The sequence below is a fragment of the Acartia tonsa genome, chromosome 1 (assembly GCF_053477335.1).
Source record: "Acartia tonsa isolate MP-2025a chromosome 1, ASM5347733v1, whole genome shotgun sequence".
In the NCBI taxonomy this organism is placed as follows: domain Eukaryota; kingdom Metazoa; phylum Arthropoda; class Copepoda; order Calanoida; family Acartiidae; genus Acartia; species Acartia tonsa.
This window is the reverse complement of record NC_137260.1, coordinates 46814671-46829377: the sequence shown is the minus strand read 5'-3', so window position 1 is coordinate 46829377 and position 14707 is coordinate 46814671. Positions and strand designations below refer to the sequence as shown.

The following is a 14707-nucleotide window of genomic DNA, read 5'->3' as shown; positions in this document are numbered from 1 at the left end:
GCTTCGACCACTTTTTATTACATTTGCATATTGATAAAACATGAACCCAGTAATAGTGTCGGACTGATTATGACGTAAAAAAATAGCCAATGAGAGGCCATTATTGACCAATGGTAAAATTTATAGTGGCCTCTCATTGGCTAATTATTTTTTTTATGTCATAATCAGTCCGACACTTTTACTGGGTTCTAAAATATCCTTTTCCTCACTTATATTACCTTGTATAAATCAAAATTGGTCTACTTTGGAACATGATTATCCTTGTTCTTAGTACTAATGTTATTATATTTTAGTTGAAAGGTCTCTTGGGAAAGATGATCAAATTGAAGAATCGTCTGCAAAAATCCTGCACAGATCTGGCCGTGTTGTAGTTTGCAAATTTTTGTAGAATAATATTACTATACAGATTTGTAGGAAATGGAATGTTTGAAGAAAAAAATATTTTTACTGATTTATTATAAACTTATATCCCAAAAAGAATGAAAATATCATATATCAGTTTATTATGAAACAAACCTAAATCTAAATAAAATGTTTAAAATATTCTTTTTATTTTATTTTTATAACCACTTCACTTGTTAAACCTATTGTATCTAAAATTATTAAAATTAATTGTAAATAAGATTACTATTGTTTTATTTATTACTGCTATTATAATAATTTTAAAAATATTCTTTTTAATTTATAGAAATATATTTTTAGTAATATGTTTGTTATGATTTAAAAGTCCTGCTACAAATTAGGTTGAAACTAGATTTTAAAAATACATTAAAATTATTTTCTTCTTGCTTTGATTAATTAATAAAAAAATATTGTGATAGACTTTGACATAAAAAAAGCCCTCTACAATGTAAATAGCTAAATATCTGATTTGATTCTTGTGATGTGCCAATTAGGTTTCGCTAGACTTTTACCAACTAACAATATTTAAGCCTATAGCCTCTCTGTGGGAGATCTAAACCCTAAAGGATCCTAACCACTGCGGGCAATTATCATAATCTATGAAACAATACACGGCAATAATGTTGAAAATTGACTATCTACAAAGAAAACACAGCTCAAAAGCAGGAATATATTTTGATTGGTTACATCTAATCCTTGTCAACCTTCTAGAGTCATTTCTTGTACATTATCTAATAAATAAAACTTAACTAACCTAACTTAACCTAACCTAGCTAATTTTTCTCCAAAACTTAAACTAAAAGAGTAAATTAATCTTTATGCAATGTGCAGTGCAGTAAAACAATTATGCGTTCTGTACCTTTTATCTATAAAAATTCACCTAAATAGAAAAAAACAGAATAAAAATATATCCAGGAAAAATTAATTTTAATGCAATAAGACAACAAATTAAGCTTGGCATAATTGGAGTTTGACCCTTTCCTTGTGTGATGAATAATATGGGGCCATCCATACCTGGCGCCATAGTTTCTTATCTTTACAAAGTTTCATACTCTTTTAAAGTAAACCTTTTACCTCAATTTTGAAAAAGCGAAGCTTTTCTATATTTAGGGTAGGTCCGTACGTCCGTCACAAACGGATAGCTTATTTCGTTATTGTAGGCATGTTAGAATTGTCCTATCGATTTGCATGGTGATTCCTTTAGTAGTTAGGTACGATTAAGAAAGCGTAGCAACTCTATAATCATAACAAGAGTGTCCGTACGTCCATTTTAAACATGTTGATTTTTTTTACTTTTTTAACAACAAATTTTTATGTGATTTAATCATCCGATTGATCTGATTTTTGGTATATTAATTCCTGGGACAACAAAGTTTAATGTTCTAAGCGAAGCAACTCTATAATCAAGTCCTAAAAATGTAAGTATGTCCTTAAACAATATCCTGAATCAAGCAGTTTTTTAACAAATTTACTTACAATTTTGCTCCGATTCTTATACATTTATGTTCTGATTATTTAGTTCTGACACTATATAAGTGTTAATGTCCGTTTGTCCCACCGTTTAAGTGCTTCGCTTTTATGGATGTTGTCATCCTTGTTTATTGTACCTTTAATTTATGTAAACTCACACATTATATTGATTTTTCGGTTAAAACAGCATTTTTTATTCTTTTTCTTTTATTTATTTTCTGGTCATTTACTGCGTTTAGGAAATGTTTAGATTTATAATTACAATTCACAAGATGTCCAATTCACCTTATTCCTAAGTTCTCTCAATTCTCTAAAAAATTATCTGTTCCGAAGATTAAAAACCTTTTTAAATATAATTACATTATGTTGCTTTCTTAAAGCTATGACAAAAATAACTTTAATAAAGTCACGTTTAATATTTAAATATCTATGACAAAAAGGACAAACTAGTGAATTTGTTGATTTATTTTGTCAAATTTCAATTGAAAGAAATATAAAATTAATAATAAAGAAATTTATACTACACTCTTAATTTTAGCTCCAAAATAAAAGATTATAAAAAAAACTTTCGGGTTGCGTTTTTTTTCCGAAGGCGATTTATCATTGGACGATGGAGGTAATTCACCCCCCCCCCCCCAATAGTAAAAAAACCTTCATTAGGTCTACAAAAAGCTTCAGTGTTATGGAGAAACATATCATATAAGCGGTTAGCGAGACCCTCAGATACACAGATAGACTGACAGACATCCTGTAGAAGGAATAAAACTAAGGCACATAGTGTTCTCAGAAATACTTTTCTCGTATTTATTCGAATCCGGTGGATATGAACCGGTTCTTATCCATATGAAAAAAACTATGTCTAGCATCGTATTATATCCAGCTTTCTACGAATATAATAATGTACAATTATAAGATTAAAACCAGTTCTTTTAGCCGGTGCCTTCGTTACCTCGGGCTAAAAAACTGGTTTTAATCTCAATATTGTACATTCTATATCTGCGGAAAACTGTTTATAATACGATGCGAGAAATAATTATTAAACTGTAAAACTGAAGCCGCTTCACGTGAATACTTGTCTTTACGGGTAAAACTGCGTCAGTCCAAAGTAAAAACAGTTTTCCCTGTGATTATATTAGTAAAAGGAAAAAAATAGCAGAATTAATTGGATTTGAGATAAGCATTAAACATTAAATGAACTTATTAAACAAATATTATTGCTACTGACGATTCCAAAGATAAATTTACAATTCTTGTACTTTAAATGTAAAAAATGTAATTTTAGCAAAAGTATGTAAAGTATAAGAACACAGAATGTTTTAATATTTCTTAACATTAAATTTTAACCTTATTCAATAGTGTTAAAATTTCCAGAGGCGCTTCGTGCACCCTCCTAGTAAAATCCAATTCACGCAAATAGTACAAAGTAAATCTCATGATTTGGCGAAGGGTTGAAATTAGAGAAAAGCTGTATGAATCTTGAAAAATGAAAAATGTGCCTTTTTGTCAATACAACGTTTAATGTGCATTTGCATGCAGGAAAAAAGTTAATAAAAAACTTTATCTTTTTCTTCTTCTCGTGTTTTGTAGGAAAAACAGATGAGAAAATTTAAAGAGGCTCGTTTTTATGAATGAGACACTTAAGATTATTATTAGAACAAGGATGACAACATGCATAAGTAGCGAAACTCAAAAATTATGGATGGATATCTGGAAAAAATAAACTTTATTGCAGTTTCATAAACAAAACATTCATCTAAAAAAATCACAAAACCTTATGACTTATAACGTGAAAATCTAGGAATCGATCTAGCATCTTAGCAAATTAGCAAATCTCAATGAAACTTTGTGGGGATAAGTAAATTGTGAACTTATTTAATCCCTACAAATATCAGCCGTCTATCTCAGATAGGAGTAAAGAAAATCATGAAAACCTAAAAATCTAGGAATCGAACTAGCACCCTAACCAATAAGCAAATCTCGATAAAACTTAATAAAGGTATGCAGAATATGAAAGTATTCAATCCCTGAAAATTTCAGCCGTCTATGTTGAATAGGAGTTGAGAAAACCATGAAAACTTTAAAATGTAGGAATCGTCGGACAGACGGACGGACATTTTGAATTATAGAGTAGCTTTGCTACTTAAAGGGAAACAACATCCGTGGCGTATCAGATGGACAATTGGACAAAGTTAAATATCTAGCAAATGCTCAGAAATCATAAAATAGAAGAAGGGTGTAAGAATAGAAAATAGAAGAAATGATGCATTTTGTACAATTCAGACGGACAAAGTGAGTTGTATACTGAGTGCCCTTTGGAATAAATAAAGAAATATCAAGATGAATTATATATACCAATGAAAAAAAGATATTTATTCTTTTTAAAATCCAGCGGCTGCGCCATAACCTTTTAAAATTTGGCAAGGGGCGGGGAGTTTTATTAGGCGTGTAAAACGGTTGAAATATCTAGAGTTAAAACAGATAAAAATCGCGGGACCTTCTAAGCAGCTAATCCAAGACAATGTTGTAACTTATCCTGTATTTGATTATGAATTTTGCGATAACTTAATGTTGCATTAAGTACAAATGCATTACTCAACTTCACCTATCAAAGTTAGGATCTAAAGGGATAAGACAATGACCGATAAATTGAAGTACATCTCCAAAGATAATCCACATAAATACCCCTTTTGTAAATTACAATTAATTATTGACTGAAACGTTTGAACAGCTTAATAAATCAACAGATCACAATTATAAAAACGTTGTTATAAAACTTCGGGGACTAGTGTAATAAACAGACTAAGTATTAAGTAGTGTAATAAAAATACGTCTACTCTATTCTTTTTAGATAAATCTATTTTTACAACGTAAACTAAATTTTCAATATGACGTTTTCGTTGTCATTAAGCCAAAGCAGGGGGGGGGGGTACATGAGGTGTGATAGTGATGTATGTAGAATATACTTGGATATTACGATAGGAGAAAAATGACGTCAATATAGCTTGATAATGTGGAACTCGTTTATTGGTATAAAGGGGTTGGATTATAGGGTAAAGGGGGTGAAATGCGGGAATCCCTATTTTAGCCTGCAGCGTGTTTCCCCTTTTTAGAAAACATGAAAATCTGGTGTAAGATCAAACCCAAAATCTTATCAACCCAAAAGACAAGAAATTAGAAATAATTGATTTCAGATTTACCCTAATTTTGTATCCCCTCAGGGCTTAAACCCAGACTACACGTGCACGCCACTGAGCTTATCCATGAAGTTTAAGAGACAAAACGTCCATACTGTCTACTAGAAAATTTTAAATTGTCCCATATTCTATAGACTTCTAACTGATTAGACTTGTATGATTTTACTATTAATTATTCGTAATTTAAAATTTAATAATAAGGTAAAATATATGTTAAGATAAACGTCACTTGAAAAGGAAAATGTGCAAAATCAAACAAAAGTATATGGTCTGGTACTTGCAGCGATAACAAACATAAGGAAAATTTGTTTTATTTGTAATCACCAAGATTTCAGGGATAGGTAATGGGAGATAATTTAATCTAATATTAATTCACATTCTGCAAAGTTTTGTTTTTATAATATAGGATATCTTACCAAACCACTTTTATATTATAAGAATTTTTCTTATTTCCAAGGCAAAAATCTGGGCCATATATATCGAAAGTAATATTCTTTTTGTTGTGCATAAGACCATCCCTGTATCCCTGATTTTATCCGACAAAATAAATATTGCAAGGAGGGAAAGATATGAAATTAATTGTCTGAACAAAATGAAGTTTCTTAAAACTGCTAAAGATGTGTTTTTTATACAGCAAATATAAAAAGCCAATTTACTTTTGTTATAAGTTTAAAGTTGTGTTAATTGTCAGCAAATTTATGGAAATAATTTTAAGTTGGTGATGTTCATAAAAATTTTATACAAAAAAATGTATGACCAAAAAAGTGAGAAAAAAGTTTCTACCCTTTTGGATGTTTTTAACTATGATGTTGCAAATTCTGAGGGGTCCAATCCCTGCAAGGCCTGTTTTAGCATCACTTTAACCTAACCTAACCTAAAATGATTATAAAAATTCTTTTTTCAAAAAGTTTTTTTCTGGTCTTTGTGCAATGTGAAAAAATCATCGAAAAATTTTTTCAATATGATCAAAAAACGTGTGTTTTAACAAAAGTTTGATATATTAATAAAAAAGATAAATTATTTGGTTGGCATGAAAAACTGCATATTGTATGAGCTTGATAGAAAATGATATTTTTTCCTCCTTCACTCAAACCATTTTTAATTTAGGGATTTAAAAAGGGATGAACTAAAGTTTTGTTATCCTTGTTCCACCAATAAAGAGGAAATAACGAAACTTATATGATTTAAACTTGTGGAGTGTTTATACTGATTAATATGCATATTTTTAAATGCTTCAATAAAAAGCCTAAACCTATATATAATCCTAGCCTTGCAGGGCTTTTCCTTAGCCTTGCGTAACTTAGCCTAACCTAAAGCATGCATCTAATAGTTTTGAATTGAGTTTTAAAGCTTAATATCTATATTACAAAGTAGAACGATGTCTGTCCGTATGTCCGTCTGTCCGTCTGAAGCTTAAGATCTCGGTAACCACAGAACCGATTGGATTCTACTCTTCAGGGTATATACCTATTGGTCCTGCGGTGGTTTTAAGCTATTTTCTTGGGGGGTGGGACACCCCCAACCCCCCCAAAAAAAAAAAATCTCCCCCCCATTTTTTTTTTTTACAAATTTTACGAATTTTATTAATTTTACGAATTTTACGAAATTTACGAATTTTACGAATTTTGCGAATTTAATCGCAAAATGTTTTCCTGCTGGGTAGGTGCGAAAATTTGTGATCCGTTCTTCTGGGTAAGTAATAGAAGATGTAATTATACCTCTTGGGGCAAAGCCCCTAGAGGCTAGGGGCGAAGCCACTAGTATATATATAAAGCGTATTATTGATATCTATTATTGCAAAATTATGTAAAAAGATAAACTGGTAAAAATAAGCAAAACCAATAGCGCCCATATGTCTAATAAAATATATTCTACTACGCTTTAAACTAGCTCGCGCTAGTTTCCTTGGCGGGGCAAAACTTTTTAAAATCATATTTTCCATGGTATTCAAGCCATTGGTTCCCCTTGTTTTCCCTCATCCTTACCCCCCCCCCCCGTAACTGCTTTAAACAACGCTTTTGTAAAAGTTAGTGTTTTGTAAGGCATACAGTTTCTACTCAAAAATACCATGCTTCATACAAAATGCTGTACATGCACAGGAGTGCGACAACTAAAATGTAAGGAAAAAGTTTCTAGAGTAAGGCACACAAAAAGATGAAAATTGTAGATTTGGGGGAAAATTTTTATATTTCTTTATATGGTTTTTTGTTTTGATGTTTATAAATAAGAAGATATTTTATTAATACAGTATTTTTTCTCTTAATGTTTCAAATTTATTATAAATCTACAATAGTAAGGTTTTTTGCATGTCCGTTAGGATCTCGCTAACCATAAAGCCAATTAAAATTTTCATTAATGCATGCTTATGCATGTCCTGGTAGGTTTTATCTAAATTTTAAAAAATCCGTGAGGTTTAAGCGCAGCCGTTAGTTTATTTCAATAATTTTGCTTATTTTCATTTATATTTGTTGATTAAGTAAAATAGAATATATAAAAACATGAAATATTTTTATAAATAATGATGTGTATTTTTCTTTTACAATTATCAATATCTATTTAAAAATTTTAACATTGGTGATATTTCTAAATATATATGGAATAAGATATCCTTTTTTTTTAAAATTTAGTTCTACGATAATTATAAGATTCTTTTAATTCTAATCAAAAATAATCATTTACCAAATTAAAAGTATTTTAATTTATGATAGACAGAATTATCTTTTTTTTTAATATCTAACATGTATTAGCTGCCTCTAAAGTTTTGTAGAATGTAAAATAAAGCCTTTAATTGGAAGGTATTGTGATTTAATATGCCATTTCCTATCAAAGAAATCTTGAATATTGATAATGTTTATTTCTATGTCTTTTTGATTAGATAAATGACCAGGGGAAGTTTATCTTTAATTTTTTAAGAAGGACATTTTCAATGGGAATTATGTTCCCCGCTGCTTGATTTTATAACCATAACAAAATGCATAATTATCCTGTTAACTTCATCAATTATGTTCATCTTTAATCATATTAATATTATCATTAGTAACACAATGTCAGACTTCCTTTTTCCAGTAGTTTCTCCGCAATGGTAAGCTATTAAGAAACCACATGGTTATTTATGCCTATTCCACTACCATACCGCCGTCCCTTTCTCCGCTGCGCTCTGGACACATTCAAATTTTCGTTACTGTCAAAAAGAAAGATATCATGTTACCATGAAAAGTATTGAAGCTGATATTATGTATTACGTATATACAAGGTATAAAAGCAAGCCTAGTCCCTGCAGTTTATCAGTTATAACTTGACATTCCAAGAGCAAACAACAACTAATAAAAACATTAATATTAACAAGTGCTAGTAATATAAAATAAAATCCAAAATGAAGAGATTTCTACCCCAAGGCTTGACCACTAAGAAAGCTTTCTTCTTCTCTTCCGCATTTTTGCAAGTGATCCTAGCTGGCATCACCCTCAGCTTTACTGGAGATATCTACCAACAGATTCTTGAATCGGTAAGGATAACCACAATTATTCATAATAGTGATCATTTCAGTGAAATTTTAAAGCTAGAAGTTTAATTTTATCAAAAAAATCAGCAAAAGTTATAAAAAAAATTTGAAAGTTTAAAATGTAAAACGTTTGCAAAGACAATAATTTTCTTTTTTTTAGCAATTGACTGTTGCCGAAGGAACTGAAGCGTACAAGGCATGGAAGGAGACACCAATTCCTGTGTACACCAGCTTCTACTTCTTCTCTATCATCAACCCCCAGGACTTCCTGTTGAACCATGCCAAGCCTATCCTGGAGGAAAAGGGACCTTATGTCTTTAGGTAAGATTAACAAACAACATTATTTATTAAACAAATAATCTTAAATAAAAGTAAAGATATAGTTTTATAATTTTATTTTAAAGATGTATATATAATTTCTTTATCTTTGTAGAGAGAAAGAAGAGAAGGTTGATCTGGTCTGGAACGCAAACTACACCGTGTCCTACAAGCGCCGCAAGTTCTGGTGGTTCGAGCCCGACATGAGCGCTGGTCCCCTCAGTGACACCGTCATGACCCTGAACCTGCCAATGGTTGGCGCTGCCGACGCCGCTAAGGATGATTTCCTCATGCAGTGGGCTATGACTGATGTTTTCGCTACTATGGAGGTGATTATCCTTTTTTTATTTCAATAATTTAAACTAGTAAACATACAACAAAAGGGACATAATATATTTTTTCTCATACTTTTCTTGAATATTTTTCTTAATTATCTTCTGTTTGTCAAAAGAAATTGTTTAAATTAGTTCAAACTTTAAAAAAATACATAAAAATAATCTCCACGCTTCATTCAAAACGCATTGTTACTCATAACCTTTTGTGTAATATCTTGACTTATATAACTGCGTCAGTTAAGCCAAGCAAATAACCAAATATTGTACAGTTTCTATTGATTTTTATGCGTCACATCTTTTTTTACTTGCCTTCGGGCACTTTTCATGAGAAATTTTATGTAAAATCAATGATTATTATCAACGCTTGGGTAACTTTGATCTTTATCTAAACTTTCATTTTTATTTCAGGCGGAATTATTCATCAACAGAACTATTGGAGAGCTTCTTTTTGATGGTTATGATGATGAGCTTATTACCATTGCTGACGCATACAAGGGTGAGGAGAACAGTGCCATCCCAATGGACAAGTTTGGTTGGTTCTACAAGAGAAACGGCACCACCTGGTCTGACGGTGACCTCAACATGTTTACTGGTGAGGATGACATTTCCAGACTTGGAGAAATTTCCGCCTGGAACTACAGAGACACCACTGATGCTTTCCCCGGAGAATGCGGCAAATTGCGCGGATCTTCCGACGGTCTGTTCGCCCCCGGCAAGTTAGCCTCCCAGGATACTTTCCAGATTTTCTCAACTGACATCTGCAGACCTCTGGATTTTGAGCGTGTGAGTGAGGAGAGTGTGCATGGTATTAAGACCTGGAAGTACCAGTTGGCCCAGGATGTGTTCAACAACCACACCAACTGTCCTGACAAGACCTGTTACAACAACTACATGCCCAACGGTGTCCAGAATGTGACCCAGTGCAAGCTGAAGTCTCCCGCCTTCTTGTCCAGACCCCACTTCCATGGTGCCGACAAGTTTTACACTGACCAGTTCCAGTTTGGTGTGTTCCCTGATGCTGAGAAGCATGAGTCACACTTCATGATTGAGCCCCGCTCTTCCATCCCTCTGGAGGTTAACATGAAGCTTCAGCTTAACATTCTCATTGAAAAGAACGAGGGTATCCAACATGTTTTCCACGATGTGCCCCGTGTCTTCTATCCTGTTCTGTGGTTTGAATCCAAGGCTGTTTTGCCAGAAGCCATGGCCGGCCAACTGTCTCTGCTGGTTGATCTGCCCATTATCATGCAGGCTTCTGCTGTTGTTGGCATCTGCATGGGTGTTATGGGCATGCTCACTGCCTGCTACTGCATCTTCAGGACAGTTAGGCAGGCCGACCAGACAATGAGCTGTGAGTACGCCAAGGTCGCCATTAAGGAGACCAAGGAGCACCTAAAGGAGATCAAGCAGAATCCAATTCTGAAAAATTCTGTTACCACAGTGCTATTGTGCAATGAAAAGGCCTAAAAACCTTGGACAGGGATGGATTCCCTGATTTAAAAAAAAGCTGTTATACCAAAGACTTAACCTTGTCATCCAGTGCAGCGTGCTTTACCTAACTGTGATATGTATTGGAGACATTAAGATATAAACCTTTCACGTGATAATTCTTCCTGAGTGTTCTGTAAACCTGTTTTTCATTCTGATATCAATATATTATTGATCCATTAATTGTTAATAATTTGCTATTTGTTTTATATATATTTTGCATATATTATATATATATGTATTTGTTTAACTTAATACAATATAAATTGAAATCATATTTTCTGAAGTTTTTTACTAAAAGTACAAAAAGAAAAAAAGACAAGAGTTGAAAATGTTATTTACAGCTGTTAGGCTTTTTAGAAAAACAAGGATGACAACATCCATAAAAGCGAAGCACAGAAACGGTAGGACAAACGGACATTAACACTTGTATAGTATCTGAACTGAATAATCAGAATTTAAAAGTATAAGAGCCGAAGCAAAAGTGTAAGTAAATTTGTTGAAAAACTGCTTGAAGCAGGATAATGTTTATGGACATACTTACATTTTTGGACTTGATTATAGAGTTGCTTCGCTTATAATATTGTTCTTTGTTGTCCCAGGAATCAATATACCAAAAATCAGATCAAACGGATAATTAGAACACTTGAAAATTTGTTGTTAAAAAAGTAGAAAAATCAACATGTTTGAAATGGACGTACGGACATTCTGGTAATGATTATAGAGTTGCTACGCTTTCTAAATCGTACCCAACTACTTCAGGAATCATCATGCAAAGTTTGAAATCGATAGGACAAGTCTAACATGCATAAATTAACGAATAAAAGCTATCTATCTCGGACGGACGGACGGACGGACGGACCCTAATTATAGCTTCGCTTTTAAAAAGATAAAGGAAAGACACCTGTCTAACTATACAAAAAAATATATGAAATTAGATATAGCTGTTGAAGCGATCATTTCATTAAATGACCAAACAGTCAAAACACGTTCTAAAACATGTTGGATATCCAACATGTTCTCTGTTACCAAATGCTTTAGAAACTAGCTTCAAATTATTGAATATGAAATTAATTCTAACACTATTGGCCAGGATAGCAACCCAATATTTAAATTTAAGGAAAAATATGATAATAATGCTCAGTGATGCATATCATAATGACTTTCTTATCTTTTTCTTATATAAAGTTAAAATATCCATATACAATATCAAGGGGGGCACAGTGCGATCTTTTGAAAAAAATCGGGACATCCAAAAATTCTAAAATCGACTTTTATCTATCCTAGGACCTAATAATGGCTGTAAGTAGACAGCTAGAAAAGAAATTTTTAAAAAATATTAATTTTTGGCGGGTTTATGCCATTTTTAAAAAAGGTAGTGAAAAATTTCTTTTCAGTTTTGATGATTTTCAAGATTTTTTTACACAATTTTTTCAAGGCAACAAAAAATACATTTATGTTCATCTTATGAAGAAAAAAAATTTATTGAGGTACTTTTCAGATACCTGTACCAATGTCTAATTAAAGAAAAAATTTTAAAAAATATTTTTTTGGTGGTGTAAATTGACATTTTGTGAGAAAATTTCACCAAAAATATTAAGATTTTTAACCCCAAAAAATCAGTTTTCTCCATTTTATCTAAAAACGGACAGGAGTCCCCGGGTTTTGCAATAATAATATCAATATACAACATGTATTGTGTATAAAACAGTTTTCACAACCTGGGGCCTCTTGTCCGTTTTTGAGTAATTGAGCAGTTTACATTGCATGGTTTAAACAATTTCGTTCTTGTTAATTTCAAATTTTCCCCCGTTAGAGGGGGAAGGAGTCATTTTAGAGCCCAAAGTCATCTCTGCAATGTTTTCAAACTTATTAAGGCGGATCTTTCTTGACTTATGCATCATTTGCCTCTGGCGAACCGTTTCGCCGTTATTTGCCGCCGTTGGCGTGATTTTTAACGATTTTTGTTGTTCTCGCGGTTTTAATGGACATTTAAGGGATAAAGGAGTCGTTAAATAAAGATGACTTAAAAATACTTCTATTTTAGCAATTAAATTTGCTAAATTTCATGTGTTCTAAAAAAATTTGTAGTTCTAACTGGTTTTGGTCCAGCAGAAATTCAAATTTGGAGATTAATTATAATATTGCAAAAACATTATATACGCATCAGAGAGAGAGAGAGAAATATACGTTTGAGAGAGAATATAATTTAAGTAATTATGCTTATATTCTTATACAAACTTTAAATGAAGATAGCTAGACCTAGAATAAAGGTATTAACACAAAATCAAAAGTGTTTTGAAAATTATGTTATTGTTGTTTATATCTGTAAAAAAAATATTTGAAAACATGCCTTATAAGTGTCCTATTTTACTTATACTGGACCTACCTAAAAATGCCGGGACTCGAAATGGGTGCACCTTACGCTATATTCTTGTTCACAAACATTGTTTGCATTGAATAAATATTTACATAGACGTTGATTTTGTTAAAATATTCCTATCCTAACTAAAGTTATAAAGTTTTATAGATTTTTTAAAAATAGGGTAGCTTCGCTCCTCCAAAACAGCAAGACGTACTTACCAAATGCACATTAGAAGTTAACAGAGGCAAAATTTAAGTTATTTCCGAGTTAAAGCAAAAGAAATTACATCATTTCTTCAAATACAAGCTTATTTATTGAAGTTTACTCTAAATGTCCCGTTTTTTGGCAAAAGATCCCACTGTGGGGGGGGGGGGGCATAGTTGGTAAAATTTGGCTTTTAATTCATTGGTGAAGAAATAAATTATTGATTAATTGTTAAGATATGTTTGGTGACATTATCTTGGCGAAAACAGTACAAAAGTTTCAACCATTCAATTACCTTTAAAAAAAAATGGAAAACTGGTTTTGGAAATAGTACTCAGATTTTTATCATGTCAACCATTCTCGTACCATAATCTTACAAACAAAGAGAACTCTGACATACATAGCTGCAATAATAAGCTTAATAAATAAATTTTTATAAATTCACCCTGTGAAAACTTTATTTGGCAGATTAGTTATTTCTCGCATCGTATTATAAACGGCTTTCCGCGGATATAGAATGTACAATTATAAGATTAAAACTAGTTTTTTAGCCCCGAGGTGCCAAAGGCACCGGCTAAAAAAATGGTTATGGTCGACTTTAGAGTATTAGATAAAAGTGGCAATGGCTGACATAATGATATTCTATTAACATCGGCCCTATAACTTCTGTTGTTGGTATCATAGCTACATATTTTAAAGTTAGTATGTTTTTCAATCTATTTTAAAAAAAATACACTATTCTAAGACATGAAGATATATTTCGATTTTAGCAATAATTTTCAATTCATTTTGTCTCTTGTAGAAGTGAATCAAGCAATATTAGCTTGGTCGTTTTAGCTACACCAAATTTTATTCAAATCTTTATTATTTCTAGAATTTAAGTTTTGTCAAATTATAAATTCAAAGTTTGTTAAACAAATTTATTTTTAAATATGTTTTTCAAATTAATCGAAATTTTAAAATTGTTCAAAAAAGGAAAAATAATTTAACTGTATAGATTTCAAGATGTCACATAGAGTTTAAAATAGCTCTGCTCCAAAAAATGTAGCTTGATCACTATAAGCAAATAGTTTAATAGTACGTTGATATCCATTTATATAGCAGTAAAGCCACTCTATGATTACAAATGTCCCCCCTCCCTCCGGAAAAAATAAAATTGGGAGTAATTATCCCCCTCATGTATATTTTAACATTGGAGTAAAACTTTTGTTGGGGGTAAAAAAGCTTCGTTCTTGTCCGTGTGTCTATCCATCCGTCTGAGACGTTTTGAGTAGGGTTGGGCCGGATACTTTTTTGTCCGGATACCGGATACCGGATATCCGTTTGATTTATAATGCCGGATATCCGGTTCCGGCCGGATATCTAACCAACGTTCGATATCCGGCAAATTATCGGATATCCAGCCGGATAACCGGATATCCGGCGTCAA

General features: G+C 32.0%; 3 protein-coding genes across 4 annotated transcripts in view; 2 read left to right on the top strand and 1 right to left on the bottom strand.

The window, feature by feature from the left end:
• The window catches only part of LOC145322059 (uncharacterized), a 69900-nt gene extending 69119 nt beyond the window's left edge, over positions 1-781 (top strand). The window contains exon 18 of the mRNA XM_080163831.1: positions 294-781. Within this exon, the coding sequence (XP_080019957.1) occupies positions 294-371 (78 nt within the window). The 3' untranslated portion in view covers positions 372-781. The remainder of the gene's footprint in view (positions 1-293) is intronic.
• The window catches only part of LOC145322067 (uncharacterized), a 148813-nt gene extending 134703 nt beyond the window's left edge, over positions 1-14110 (bottom strand). For both annotated transcript variants that reach the window (XM_080163841.1, XM_080163849.1), the window contains exon 1: positions 14074-14110. The gene's annotated coding sequence lies outside the window, so the exon portion shown is untranslated. The remainder of the gene's footprint in view (positions 1-14073) is intronic.
• On the top strand, positions 8340-10986 carry LOC145322051 (protein croquemort-like). Its single transcript, XM_080163820.1, has 4 exons — positions 8340-8571; positions 8729-8889; positions 9002-9215; positions 9630-10986. Exons 1-4 carry the CDS (start codon positions 8440-8442, stop codon positions 10686-10688), a joined length of 1566 nt encoding a protein of 521 aa, XP_080019946.1. The 5' UTR covers positions 8340-8439; the 3' UTR covers positions 10689-10986.
• Positions 14111-14707: the final 597 nt, after the last annotated feature.